Source organism: Hemitrygon akajei, chromosome 9 (assembly GCF_048418815.1).
Source record: "Hemitrygon akajei chromosome 9, sHemAka1.3, whole genome shotgun sequence".
Taxonomy (NCBI): domain Eukaryota; kingdom Metazoa; phylum Chordata; class Chondrichthyes; order Myliobatiformes; family Dasyatidae; genus Hemitrygon; species Hemitrygon akajei.
The window spans coordinates 147,044,307-147,056,439 of NC_133132.1; the positions used below are offsets into that span (position 1 = coordinate 147,044,307).

Here is a 12,133-nt window from a genome sequence, read left to right on the forward strand (position 1 = left end):
GGTTTGACTTCAAGCATTACACAGTATCCCAAAAGGTCAGCTACACTAACAGACAAGTCAGCTACCCTGCTTCTCTCATGGAGTCATTTTGTAAAAGTCAGCCAGGTATCAAAAATCTCAAGATTCCAGACCCTGAAGCTGATACTTTCTTTGTGCAGAATTGACAAAATTGCAGCATTCACCTGGCAACCCATAGCTGGATTGGGAAGAGTACTAGCACTGAACTATAAGCAAATATATCTGCTTTTATTATGATTACCGTAGATTCCGGACTACAGAGCGCACCTGATTAAAAGCCGCTGGCTCTAATTTTAGAAATAAAATCAATTTTTTAATTGTAAAGGCCGCACCGGATTTTAGGCCGCACCGGATTTTCGGCCACAGGTGTCCCACGTTGTAATATGAGATATTTACACAGAAAGATATTACACGTGAGGATTTTTTAACTTTTAATTAAATCCATATGGTAACAAAAACAAATACATATTGCAAATGCTTTTTTTCGAACCGTGCCCGTAACGCGGCTACTTTTAATATACGTTGCGTATACTTCTTTACTGAACAACATTCCAATATCTCCTAACGACTGGTAAAAAATATATATACTGCAGCCTACCAGGAAAAGTTATTGATCGCCTTTAACTTAAAAGAAGCGTTTCGCTCCGCCGCTCGACCCCCACCTTTCCGTTTATCGCAAACGGCATTTTTCCCACAAGACACCGCGAAACCGGGTGTGACGTCATAGCATCCCGCGATGTAGTACAGAAAACAAATATAGTTAAAACTCTTCTAACTTTAACTAGAAAATGAATTACTAAGCGAAAATATTATAAACTAAATAACTGCCATAAGGCAGCACAATGCTTTGAGTGTTTTCCATGTTGATGAGGGTGAGTACAAATGACTGATTTACAATAATTTAATTGTGAAAGTGCGCTTGATTTATCGTACAATTTCATTGGACCTCTGTGAACTACTCATCAATTTTATTGGTCTACTGTTATGAGGCAAAATGTTTACGAGGCGGCATGAAAAAAATCATGTATTAGCCGCTCCGTATTAAAGGCCGCAAAGTTCAAAGCTGTTCAAAATGTGGGAAAAAAGTAGCGGCTTAAAATCCGGAATCTACGGTACTAAAGATATCATCAGATTGTAAGTAGATTTAGGTCTAGTGGTCAGAAATTCTGCACTGCAAGCAAAATAAAAATCTTTCCTTGAAAATTGGGATTCATCTACATTCAAAGCTCTCATATAGGAGAGTAAAGCAAAAATTGTCCTCTAAGAGAACAAGAGGACAGATGAGTACAGATTACAGAGTGTGGTGCATAAATCTAATCAGTGTCACAGTAAAAGCAAATTGTGCAGTTTGCAATCTACTTATTCACACTTTTAAATGAAGAGTTTAGATGAAGAACATTAACTTTTCTTTGTTAAACTAAAAATTGCAAAATGACACCACGGATGGAAATTAAAACTTGCAGTTTGAATTACAGAAGAAGAAATGAAAATTTGGTGAACTGCGGTAATGGGATTTAGTATACAACCATATTTGCTTTTTCAGCTTCCATATTAAAATTTAGTTGGGTTAGAAAAAAAGCATAGCTTTAATTCAATATACTGCAGGTTGACAGCAATGCACTGAAGCTGAAGTTCATAAGAATATTGCAAAATATCATAAAATATTAACAATGAACAATGTAGAATATACCTTATGGCCAGTGGCTAAATTACAGCAACTTGCATCACCAATGTTGCTGAAAGCTACATTCAAGATTGAGTTACCTCTGTGGATTGGATTTCAACTTTACTGATGATACATGCAGTAGGTGTCCGTATTAAAGGATTGTTGGGTTTCAACACATTGATCAACGACATTAAATACACTAAGCAATGAATAATGAAGAATTCTCCATCAACAGATCATACAGCAATAGATATTTAATGTTTGATTAGATACAAGTGCACTGATGTTTAATTACTTTAAGACAAACACAATTAATTTTAGAAATATATAAAAGCAATTTTAACAATATAATATTTTAAAGTTTTAAAATAATTATCTGAGGTAACTGGCATTTCATAAAATATGAATTTTTAAACAGCTAGATACTTAAGTAGCGATTTTGACTTTGAAGTCATTTAAAAAATCTTAGGATGTTTCTGTCAATTCACTATTTTCTGCAGATTAAACATGAAAAGGCTGTAAAGCACTACATCCTGAACTAAGTTCTTGATTCAAACAAAGGCATATTTTTAAAAGAATATTTTCTAGTCAGGCAATATATTAATCAAAGACTAGAAAGGGCAAAACAATCTCTAAGAGGAATTTTAAAAAACAGAGAAAACAAACATTTCAGCATTAAACTTTTCACCATTTTTGTGTAAACCAATAATTGACCAATGCTCTTTTCAGTCTTACTGAGTTCCTCTGGCATTTTGCTTTAAATAGGTGAAATGTCTTGCTCCAATTGCTAACAACTTGAATAGACAGGCTGTCTTGCAGGTAAAGGTTGGACAGGTCAATTTGCCTCAGATAATGTCTAGTATATTGAGAGCAGGCATGATCGAAACATACAAGAATTTGAGGGTTCTTAACAGGATGAACATAGAGAGTCATGAGAAAGGGTCTCAAGTTATTGTTTCCTCCTGTTGGAGAATCTAGAACATGGGAGTTACGACTTAAAAAGGATTCCCCAGTTTAAACAGATGAGGCGTGGTTAAGAACTTAAGGTTATGATGGAAATGCAGTTTTGATGTGCTATTCAGATCAGCTACAATCTGATTAGCAAGTCTATGTAACAATACACTCCCTTTTGCTCTTAATTTGTATGTTTGTACAGTTCTACGCTTTTTACAAATGTATCTCAGGTACTCCCACATGGAGACACATTGCCCTCACGTTGTGCTTTTTTAACTAAGCGTATTGAAATATCTGCAGTCATCTTTTTGGTAAAGTATCTAGATGCTGATTGGTCAAGACAACAGAATTCAGTGAATCATGTAGTATTTATGTTGAACAATTTCAGTGTCCAAATACATCTATGAATGCTGGATACAGTTATGTTTTGACAACTGAGAAATACAGCCTTGAGGTGGCCTTATTCAAATCTACATTAACACTTGATATAGCTAAAACTGTAATAATACCACTGACATGAGAAAATCTACGGATGTTGGAAATCCAAGCAACACAAATAAAATGCTGAAGGAATTCATCAGGCCAGGCAGTGTCGATGGAAAAGAGTAAACAGTCAATGTTTCAGGCTGAGACCCAAATACCACGGATTTATTACTAATATATTAAGTTTCAACACAGGTGCTTCAGGATAGAGACAAAAATAAGCAGTTATTGAAGAATCAAGTTCTATCTAGACCCCTTCATGAAGTTCTGCACATACCTGTAAGTAATCCTCCAAGTGGTTTAAGACTTATAAATTGCTGGTCATGTTTGGCTCGTTCCTCTGAGGTGATTGCCCACGTATTAGGGCCACCTAGAAAAAAGCACACAAACATAAATGTCAACATGTAAACCGCATCTAGTCACCAGAGATTTGAAAATTTCCAAACAGAAGGCCACACTTCAGAATTGTCAGCATGCCAAGTGCCTTGTGTTTCACTCTCCAGCATGAGATAATGACTAATGTGGTAGCATGCTCTTACATCAGCAACTTCTAAGCAGATTGGAACAAAGTGTCTTTTCCAAGATATTGACCATAAGACCTTAAGATTTAGGAGCAGAATTAGGCCATTTGGCCCAGTAAGTCTGCTCCGCCATTTCATAATGGCTGATCCAATTTTCCTCTCAGCCCCAATCTCCTGCCTTCTCCTCATATCCCTTCATGCCCTGACCAATCAAGAATCTATCAACCCCTGCCTTAAATATTCATAAAGACGCGATTCTAAGATCTTTTCGAAGATACTGGCGACCAGGTTGGAGAAGGTAATACCTCAAATTATCTCAGAGGATCAAAATGGATTTATTAAAAATGAATATTCTTTATATTTTTTCACATAGCACCCCAGAATATGCCATTTCATTAGATGCTGAGAAAGCATTTGATAGAGTTGAATGGCCATATTTACTTCCTGTGCTTGAGAAATTCAACTTTAGTCCGACATTTATATCTTGGATTAAACTGATATATCACACTCCAGTAGCCTCGGTTTTCACTGATAACCGAAGATCTTCCTTTTTTCACTTATTTCAGGGTACCAGACAAGGTTGTCCTCTCAGTCCATTACTATTCAATATTGCCCTGGAACCTTTGGCAATTGCTATTAGAGAATCACCTAACATTTTTGGCATTACTTGTGGGATGGATATACATAAGTTATCATTATATGCACACGACTTGTTATTATATATTTCTGATCCTGAGAAATCCATTCCTGCAGTTATATCACTGTTGGCTCTGTTTAGTAATTTTTCTGGTTACAAATTGAATCTTAATAAGAGTGAACTGTTTCCCCCTGAATATGCAGGTTCCAATTTACGGAAATTTACCTTTTAGATTAGTTACTGATCATTTTACATACTTGGAGATTAAAATTACAAGAAAAATAAGGATTTATTTAAGGCTAATTTTTTTACCCTTAATATATCAGATTAAATGTTTGTTTACTAAATGGTCACCACTGTCTTTATCACTGATAGGTCAGATTAATACTATTAAGATGATTATTTTATCTAAATTCTTATATATATTTCAAGTGGTACCAATTTTTATTCCGAAATCCTTTTTTGACAATGTCGATTCAAAAATTTCTTTACATATATGGCAGAATAAAAATCCTAGGTTAGGTAAAATATACTTACAAAAGTCTAAAAAGGAAGGTTGACTGGTATTGCCAAATTTTAGATTTTATTATTGGGCAATTGATATCTGAAATGCTGGTTATGGGATTTGGATTCATCTCTTAGTCCTCATCGGGTAAATTTGGAAACTAAATCTGTATAAGGGTTTTTACTGGGTTCTATTTTAGGGACTTCTCTTCCCTTTGCTTTTTCTAAATTGCATAAACAAATTGACAATCTGATAGTTAAATACACTCTATGTATATGGTTTCAATTTCAGAAATTTTTGGGTTGAATCAATTTGTTTTAGCAATTCCTATTGTACTTAATTTCTTTTTTCATCCCTCTATTATGGACCAAGCCTATTTAGCTTTGAAGACTAGAGGTATACTACGATTTTCTGATTTATTTTTGGACAATTGTTTCATGTCTTTTGAACAATTATCTAATAAATATAATTTGCCCAAATCCCTTTTTTTTAGATATTTACAGATTAGGAACTTTTTAAACACTGTACTTTCTACCTTTCCAAATCTGGATTCTATGGGTATTTTGGAGAAAATTCTAGAATTAAATCCTTTTCAGAACGGTGTAATGTTTACAATATAATTATGAAAATACATTCAGAGGCTTCTTATAAAATTAAGAATGATTAGGAAAGGGAACTTAAGTTTACTATTCCTATTGAGAAATGGGAAAAAATTCTTCAACTAGTTAATTCATCCTCTATGTTCCAAACATTCGTTAATACAGTTTAAAGTTGTGCACAGGGCTCATATGTCCAAGGATAAATTAGCTCGTTTTTATTCCCATATAAATCCTATATGTGACAGATGTCATTTTGAGACAGCCTCTCTAACTCATATGTTTTGGTCATGTCCGTCTTTGAAAAAATATTGGAAAGATATTTTTGATATTATTTATACGGAATTGACTATTGATTTACAACCCCATCCTATCACCGCAATTTTTGGTTTGCCAATGATAGAGTCAATTCATTTATCTCCTTCTGCTTGTCAGATGAATGCATTTCTTACATTAACGGCTAAAAGATCTATTTTGTTGAATTGGAAAGAGATTAATCCCTCTACTACATTTTCTCAAACTATGTTATGCTTAAATTTGGAAAAAAATTAGAAGTGTCATATATGACCCTTCTATTAAATTTGAAAAGACTTGGAGGCCATTTATTCAATATTTTCATATGATGTAATTTGACTCTTTTCCAAACCTCTTTCTTTCTGTTTCTTATTATATACATGTAGAGAGGATCGGAGTTGATGACACTGATGATTCTTTGTCTTTTCTTTAGATATTATAAACAGCCCATGTTTCTTTTCTTTTTCTTTTTTTTTTAGTTAGTGGTTAGCTTATTAGAGTAGTTTTTTTTAGGTTTGTTTGGGGTAAAAAAAATTCTTTTTCTGTTTTTTTTCATATTGTTATACCTAGTTTGTTTTTTTGTCTTGTTCATATTATATTCGTATCATGTATGATTTTGGGAGACTTAATTTTATTGTACTTATTGTTTATGTATCCTTCTATGTTCATTTTAATTTTGTAATCCCAATAATTATGTGTCAATTTCTGTTATCTCAATATGTTGATATTAATAAAAAGATTGAAAAAGAATATTCATAAAGACTTGGCCACCAAAGCTGCCCATGGCAAAGAAGTCTACAGATGCAACACTCCCTGGCTAAAGCAATTCCTCATCTCTTTTCTAACGCCTTCACCATCGTTTTGGGAGATTTTAACCAGGCCAGTCTGAAAAAAATCACTAAGCAATTACCATCAACAGGTGACTTGCAATACCAGAGGAAACAACACACTGAACCATTGCTACACCACCATCAAGAATGCCTACTGTCCTATTCCACACCCTCATTTTGGGAAGTCTGATCACCTGGCTGTACTTCTACTCCTTGAGTATAGGCAGAGACTGAAGACTGCAGCACCAGTAGTGAGGACCAAGAAGGTATGGACAAAAGAAGCACAGGAGTGCCTACAGGACTGCTTTGAATCGGTGGACTGGACTGTATTCATCTTCAAACTTGGATGAGTATGCTGCAGTTGTTACTGACTTCATTAAAACCTGTGTGGATGAGTGTGTGTGCCTACAAAGACTTACTGTAAATTCCCAATCCAAAAGCTGTGAATGAACCAGCAGGTATATCGTCTGCTGAAGGCTAGATATGTGGCATTCAAGTCTGGTGACCTTGGATTGTATCAGAAAACCAGGTAAGATTTGCAGAAGCTATTTCAAGGGCGAACTGACAATTTCAAACGAGGTTGGAGGTGACGCCAGATGCATGGTAACTCTGGCAGGATTTGCAAGACAATACTTCCTACAAAGCGAAACCCAATAGCATGAATGGCAGCGACGCTTCACTACCAGATGAACTCAATACCTTCTATGCCTGATTTGAAAGGGAAAACACAACTACAGCTGTGAAGATCCCTGCTGCACCTGATGACCCTGTGATCTCTGTCTCAGAGGCCGATGTTAGACTGTCTTTAAAGAGACTGAACCCTCGCAAGGCGGAAGGTCCCGATGGAGTACCTGGTAAGGCTCTGAAAACCTGTGCTGACCAAGTAGCGAGTGTATTCAAGGACATTTTCAACCTCTCACTGCTACCGGTAGAAGTTCCCACTTGCTTCAGAAAGGCAACAATTATACCAGTGCCTAAGAAGAATGGGAGCTGCCTTAATGACTCTCACCCAGTAGCACTCACATCGACAGTGATGAAATACTTTGAGAGGTTGATCATGACTAGACTGAACTTCTGCCTCAGCAAGGACCTGGACCCATTGCAATTTGCCAATCGACACAATAGGTCAATGGCAGACGCAATCTCATGGCTCTCCACACAGCTTTAGACCACCTGGACAACAGACAGACAGACATACTTTATTGATCCCAAGGGAAATTTGTTTTCATTACAGTCGCACCAACCAAGAATAGTGTAGAAATATAGCAAAATATAACAATAAATAATTAAATAATAAGTAAATTATTTCAAGTGGAAATAACACAAACACCCATGTCACAATGCTATTCATTGACTATAGTTCAGCATTTAATACCATCATTCCCACAATCCTGATTGAGAAGTTGCAGATCCTGGGCCTCTGTACTTCCCTCTGCAATTGGATCCTCAACTTCCTAACCGGAAGACCACAATTTGTGCAGATTGGTGATAACCTATCCTCCTCGCTGACGATCAACACTGGCGCACCTCGGGTGTGTGCTTAGCCCATTGCTCTACTCTCTATATACACATAACTGTGTGGCTGGGTATAACTCAAATACCATCTATAATTTGCTAACGATACAACCATTGTTGGTAGAATCTCAGGTGGTGATGAGATGGCATACAGGAGTGAGACGTGCCAACTAGTGGAGTGGTGCCGCAGCAACAACCTGGCACTCAACATCAGTAAGATGAAAGAGCTGATTGTGGACTTCAGGAAAGGTAAGGAGGAATGCCTACCAATCCTCATAGAGGGATCAGAAGTGGAGAGAGTGTGCAGTTTCAAGTTCCTGTGTGTCAAGATCTCTGAGGATCTAACCTGGTCCCAACATATCAATATAGTTATAAAGAAGGCAAGACAGTGGCTATACTTTATTAGGAGTTTGAAGAGATTTGGCATGTCAACAAACACACTCAAAAACTTCTATAGATATACTGTGGAGAGCATTCTGGCAGGCAGCATCACTGCCTGGTATGGAGGGGCTACTGCACAGGACCGAAAGAAGCTGCACAGGATTGTAAATCTAGTCAGCTCCATCTTGGGTACTAACCTACAAAATAACCAAGACATCTTCAGGGAGTGGTGTCTCAGAAAGGCAGCGTCCATTGTTAAAGACCTCCAGCCCTTTTCTCACTGTTACCATCAGGTAGGAGGTACAGAAGCCCGAAGGCACACACTCAGTGATTCAGGAACAGCTTCTTCCCCTCTGCCATCCGATTCCTAAATGGACACTGAACCCTTGGACACTAGCTCACTATTTTTAATATACAGTATTTCTGTTTTTGCATGTTTTTTAAATTTATTCAAGATGTATGTACCGTAATTTATTTATTTATTATTTTTATTTTATTTATTTTTTCTTTCTTCTATATTACTGAACTGCTGCTGTTAACAAATTTCACGTCACATGCCAGTGAAATAAACGTGATTCCGATTCAGATTCTAAAAGGATGCCCCTCTGTTCTAAGGCAGGTCTTAGACTCTCCCACCATAGGAAACATCCTCTCCACATCCACTCTATCAAGGCCTTTCACCATTCGATAGGTATCAATGAGGATCACCCCTCATTCTTCTGAAATCTAGTGAATACAGGCCCAGAGCCAGCAAATGTTCTTCATTAAACAAGGTATTCAATCCTGGAATCACTTTCATGGGCCTTTGAACCTTCTCCAGTTTCAGCTCTCATCCTTTCTAAGATTGGCCTCACCAGTGCTTTATAAAATCTCATTATTACATCCTTGCTTTTATATTCCAGTCCTATTGAAATGAATGCTAACATTGCATTTGCCTTCCTCACCACAGACTATACTTGCAAATTAACTTCTAGGAATTCCTGCACAAAGACTCACAAGTCCCTTTGCACCTCAGTTTTTTTCTATTTTCTCTCCATTTAGAAAATAGTCAACCCTTTTATTTCTTTTACCAAAGTGCATGACCACACATTTTGTGCTGAGAACCTTAAAGGCACCTTACCTAATATTATGAATTTAATCTATGACATCTCACTGTGACTTACTGGGGCATCCACTGGGTAGCTGCAGATACCCATTCAATTGAGGATACTGGAACTTCTAGAGAATCTCTGACCCAGTACTGCTTGGTGGAGAAAGACCATTCAGGGCAGTATGAAGGACTTTAAGTATATGCAATGGATTACCAAAAAAAAAACTCTCCATATGCAGCACACAATCTCACTAGCTACCCTGCTAGATACCTCAGAATGTGGCTCATTAGCTGCCTCAGAACCCATGAAAGTAAGGGGAAAGGAAGTCACTCCCAATCCCAAGAGAACAGCTTACAAGCAACAACAGCTTCAAACCAGTCAAGAAAAAAAATCAAGAAGTTCAACTCCTCAGGTTCCAAAGAAAACCAACTTTTATTCTGGTTGACAGAGTAAAATTTAGAACTTTCGAGCACTCAGTTTAATCAGTGATAGGAAAGGTACTACATTTCACACTAAAACCTGATAGAAGCACACACAGAAAATTTAACAGCATTAACACCACGTCTAAGTTACATCTAGGTCAAAAGTAAATTACAGAAGTTGAAATATAATCTGAATTTGAAAGGATATTTAATAAGGCACTAGACAAATTTAGGGCATAAATGCTTATTCAGCTTATTAAGAAACAGAGACACAAATATGCTCAATGTTCTGGATAGCCCAACAGGTCAGGCAGCATCTATCTCTCTTCATTCTTTTTCATGGCTTGTGATGCATCTGGTGGCATTTTATTTTTGCCATTTCTGTAGCATTTGACTTTTTTCATGAGGCCAGGTTGCCAGCTTGATGCTCAACCCAGCACAGATGGAAAGCGTGCAAGTAGCCAGCCAGATTTGAACCGAGGACGCTTGCCTCAAAGTCTGGTTCTGGTGTCAGCGAGGCAGCATCTAAGTATGGGGATAAAAAGTCAACATTTTGGACCAAGACCCTTCATCAAGACATCTTGTGTTTAACCGAACACACTGGCCGTAACCTACTAATTTGGTTTTAAGTCTGGGAAACATTCACCTTTCAAAGGCATAGAATGGTACAGTACAGGAATGGAACCTTCAGCTCACAATGAATCTCAAGGTAGCATATACGTACATTGATAATAAATTTATTTTGAACTTTGATGTCTATGTGAACTATCATGCCAAGTTAAATTGTACATGGTCTACACCCCTTAATTCCAGAAAGAGCAGAAATATAGGCGATTCGGGCCATCAAGACAGCTCTGCCATTTCATCATGGCTGATCTAATTTCTCTCTTAACCCCATTCTCATGCCTTCTCTGCGTAACCTTTCATGCCCTGACTAAGCAAGAATCTATCAACTTCTACCTTAAATACACTCAAAGACTATCAAATGCTCCTCACATGTTAACCCTTTCATTCCCTGAATTATTTCTGTGAACCTCCTCTGAGCCCTCTCCAACGTCAACACATCCTTTCTTAAATAAGGGGCCCAAAACTGTTCAAAATCCTCCAAGTGAGGACTTACCAGTGCCTCATAAAGCATCAATATTACAGCCTTGTATTTAGATCCTAGTTCTTGCAAAATGAATGTTAACATTGCATTTGCCTTCCTGACCACCAACTCAATCTAACCTTAGCGAATCCTTCATGAGGACTCAGATTTTTGAATTTTCCCCCTTTTTAGAAAATAGACCATGCATTTGTTTCTTGTACCAAAGTGCTTGGCCATACACTTGCATCTGCCACTCCTTTGTCCATTCTCCTAACCTAAGTCCTTCCATAGATTCCCTGCTTCCTCCACACATCTGCCCCTCCACTTACCTTCATATCATCCAAAAACTTGGCCAAAAAGCCATCAGTTCTGTCATCCAAATCATTTACATACAACGTAAAAAGCCCTGTGGAACACTAGTCACTGGTAGCCAACCAGAAAAAGGTTCCCTTTATTCCCACTCTTTGCCTCCTGCCAAACAGCCAATGCTTCATCCATGCTAGAATCCTTCCTGTAATACCATGGGCTCGTAGCTTGTTAAGCAGCCTTGTGTGGTACCTTGTTAAAAGCCTCTGAAAATCTAATTACACAACATCCACCAATTTTTCTTTCCACATCAACTCTGTCTAGGGCCTTTTAACATTCCAGTAATGCCCTCTGCCCCTCCTGCTAATTATTTCTTCTAAGAATTCCAACAGATTTGCCAGGCAAGATTTTCTCTCATGCTGACTTTGGCCAATTTTATTATGTGCCTCCAAGTACCCTGAACTCATTCTTAACAATCTGCTCCAACATCTTCCCAACCAGTGAGGTCAGGCTAAATGATCCATAGTTTGCTCTCTTCTGCCTCCTTCCCTTCTTGAAGGGTGATGTGACATTTGCAATTTTCTAGTCCGCCAGAACCATGCCAGAACCTAGTGATTCTTGAAAGATCATTACAAATGTCTCCAGGATCTCTTCAGCTACCTCTTTCAGAGCCCTAGGGTGTAATCCATCTGGTCCAGGTGGCATATCTATCTTCAGACCTTTCAATTCCATGACTGTTCAAGTCTGTCTATCCTTTTTGTTACCCTCTCCTCCCCTCACAGCACATTTCAGGTACCTACTACTCTGTTTAAAAAATGTGCCAAGAA

The 12,133-nt window shown here is 37.6% G+C and overlaps 1 protein-coding gene across 8 annotated transcripts in view; it reads right to left on the reverse strand.

Moving 5' to 3' along the window:
- LOC140733634 (intersectin-2-like) overlaps nt 1-12,133 on the reverse strand; it is a 216,579-nt gene that overhangs the window by 137,393 nt on the left and 67,053 nt on the right. For 7 of the 8 annotated variants that reach the window (XM_073057231.1, XM_073057229.1, XM_073057233.1 and 4 more), the window contains one exon: nt 3,399-3,491. In XM_073057231.1, the coding sequence (XP_072913332.1) occupies nt 3,399-3,491 (93 nt within the window). Of the gene's footprint in view, nt 1-616; nt 2,091-3,398; nt 3,492-12,133 lie in introns of those variants that run through there. The other variant, XM_073057234.1, reaches the window with a different exon arrangement.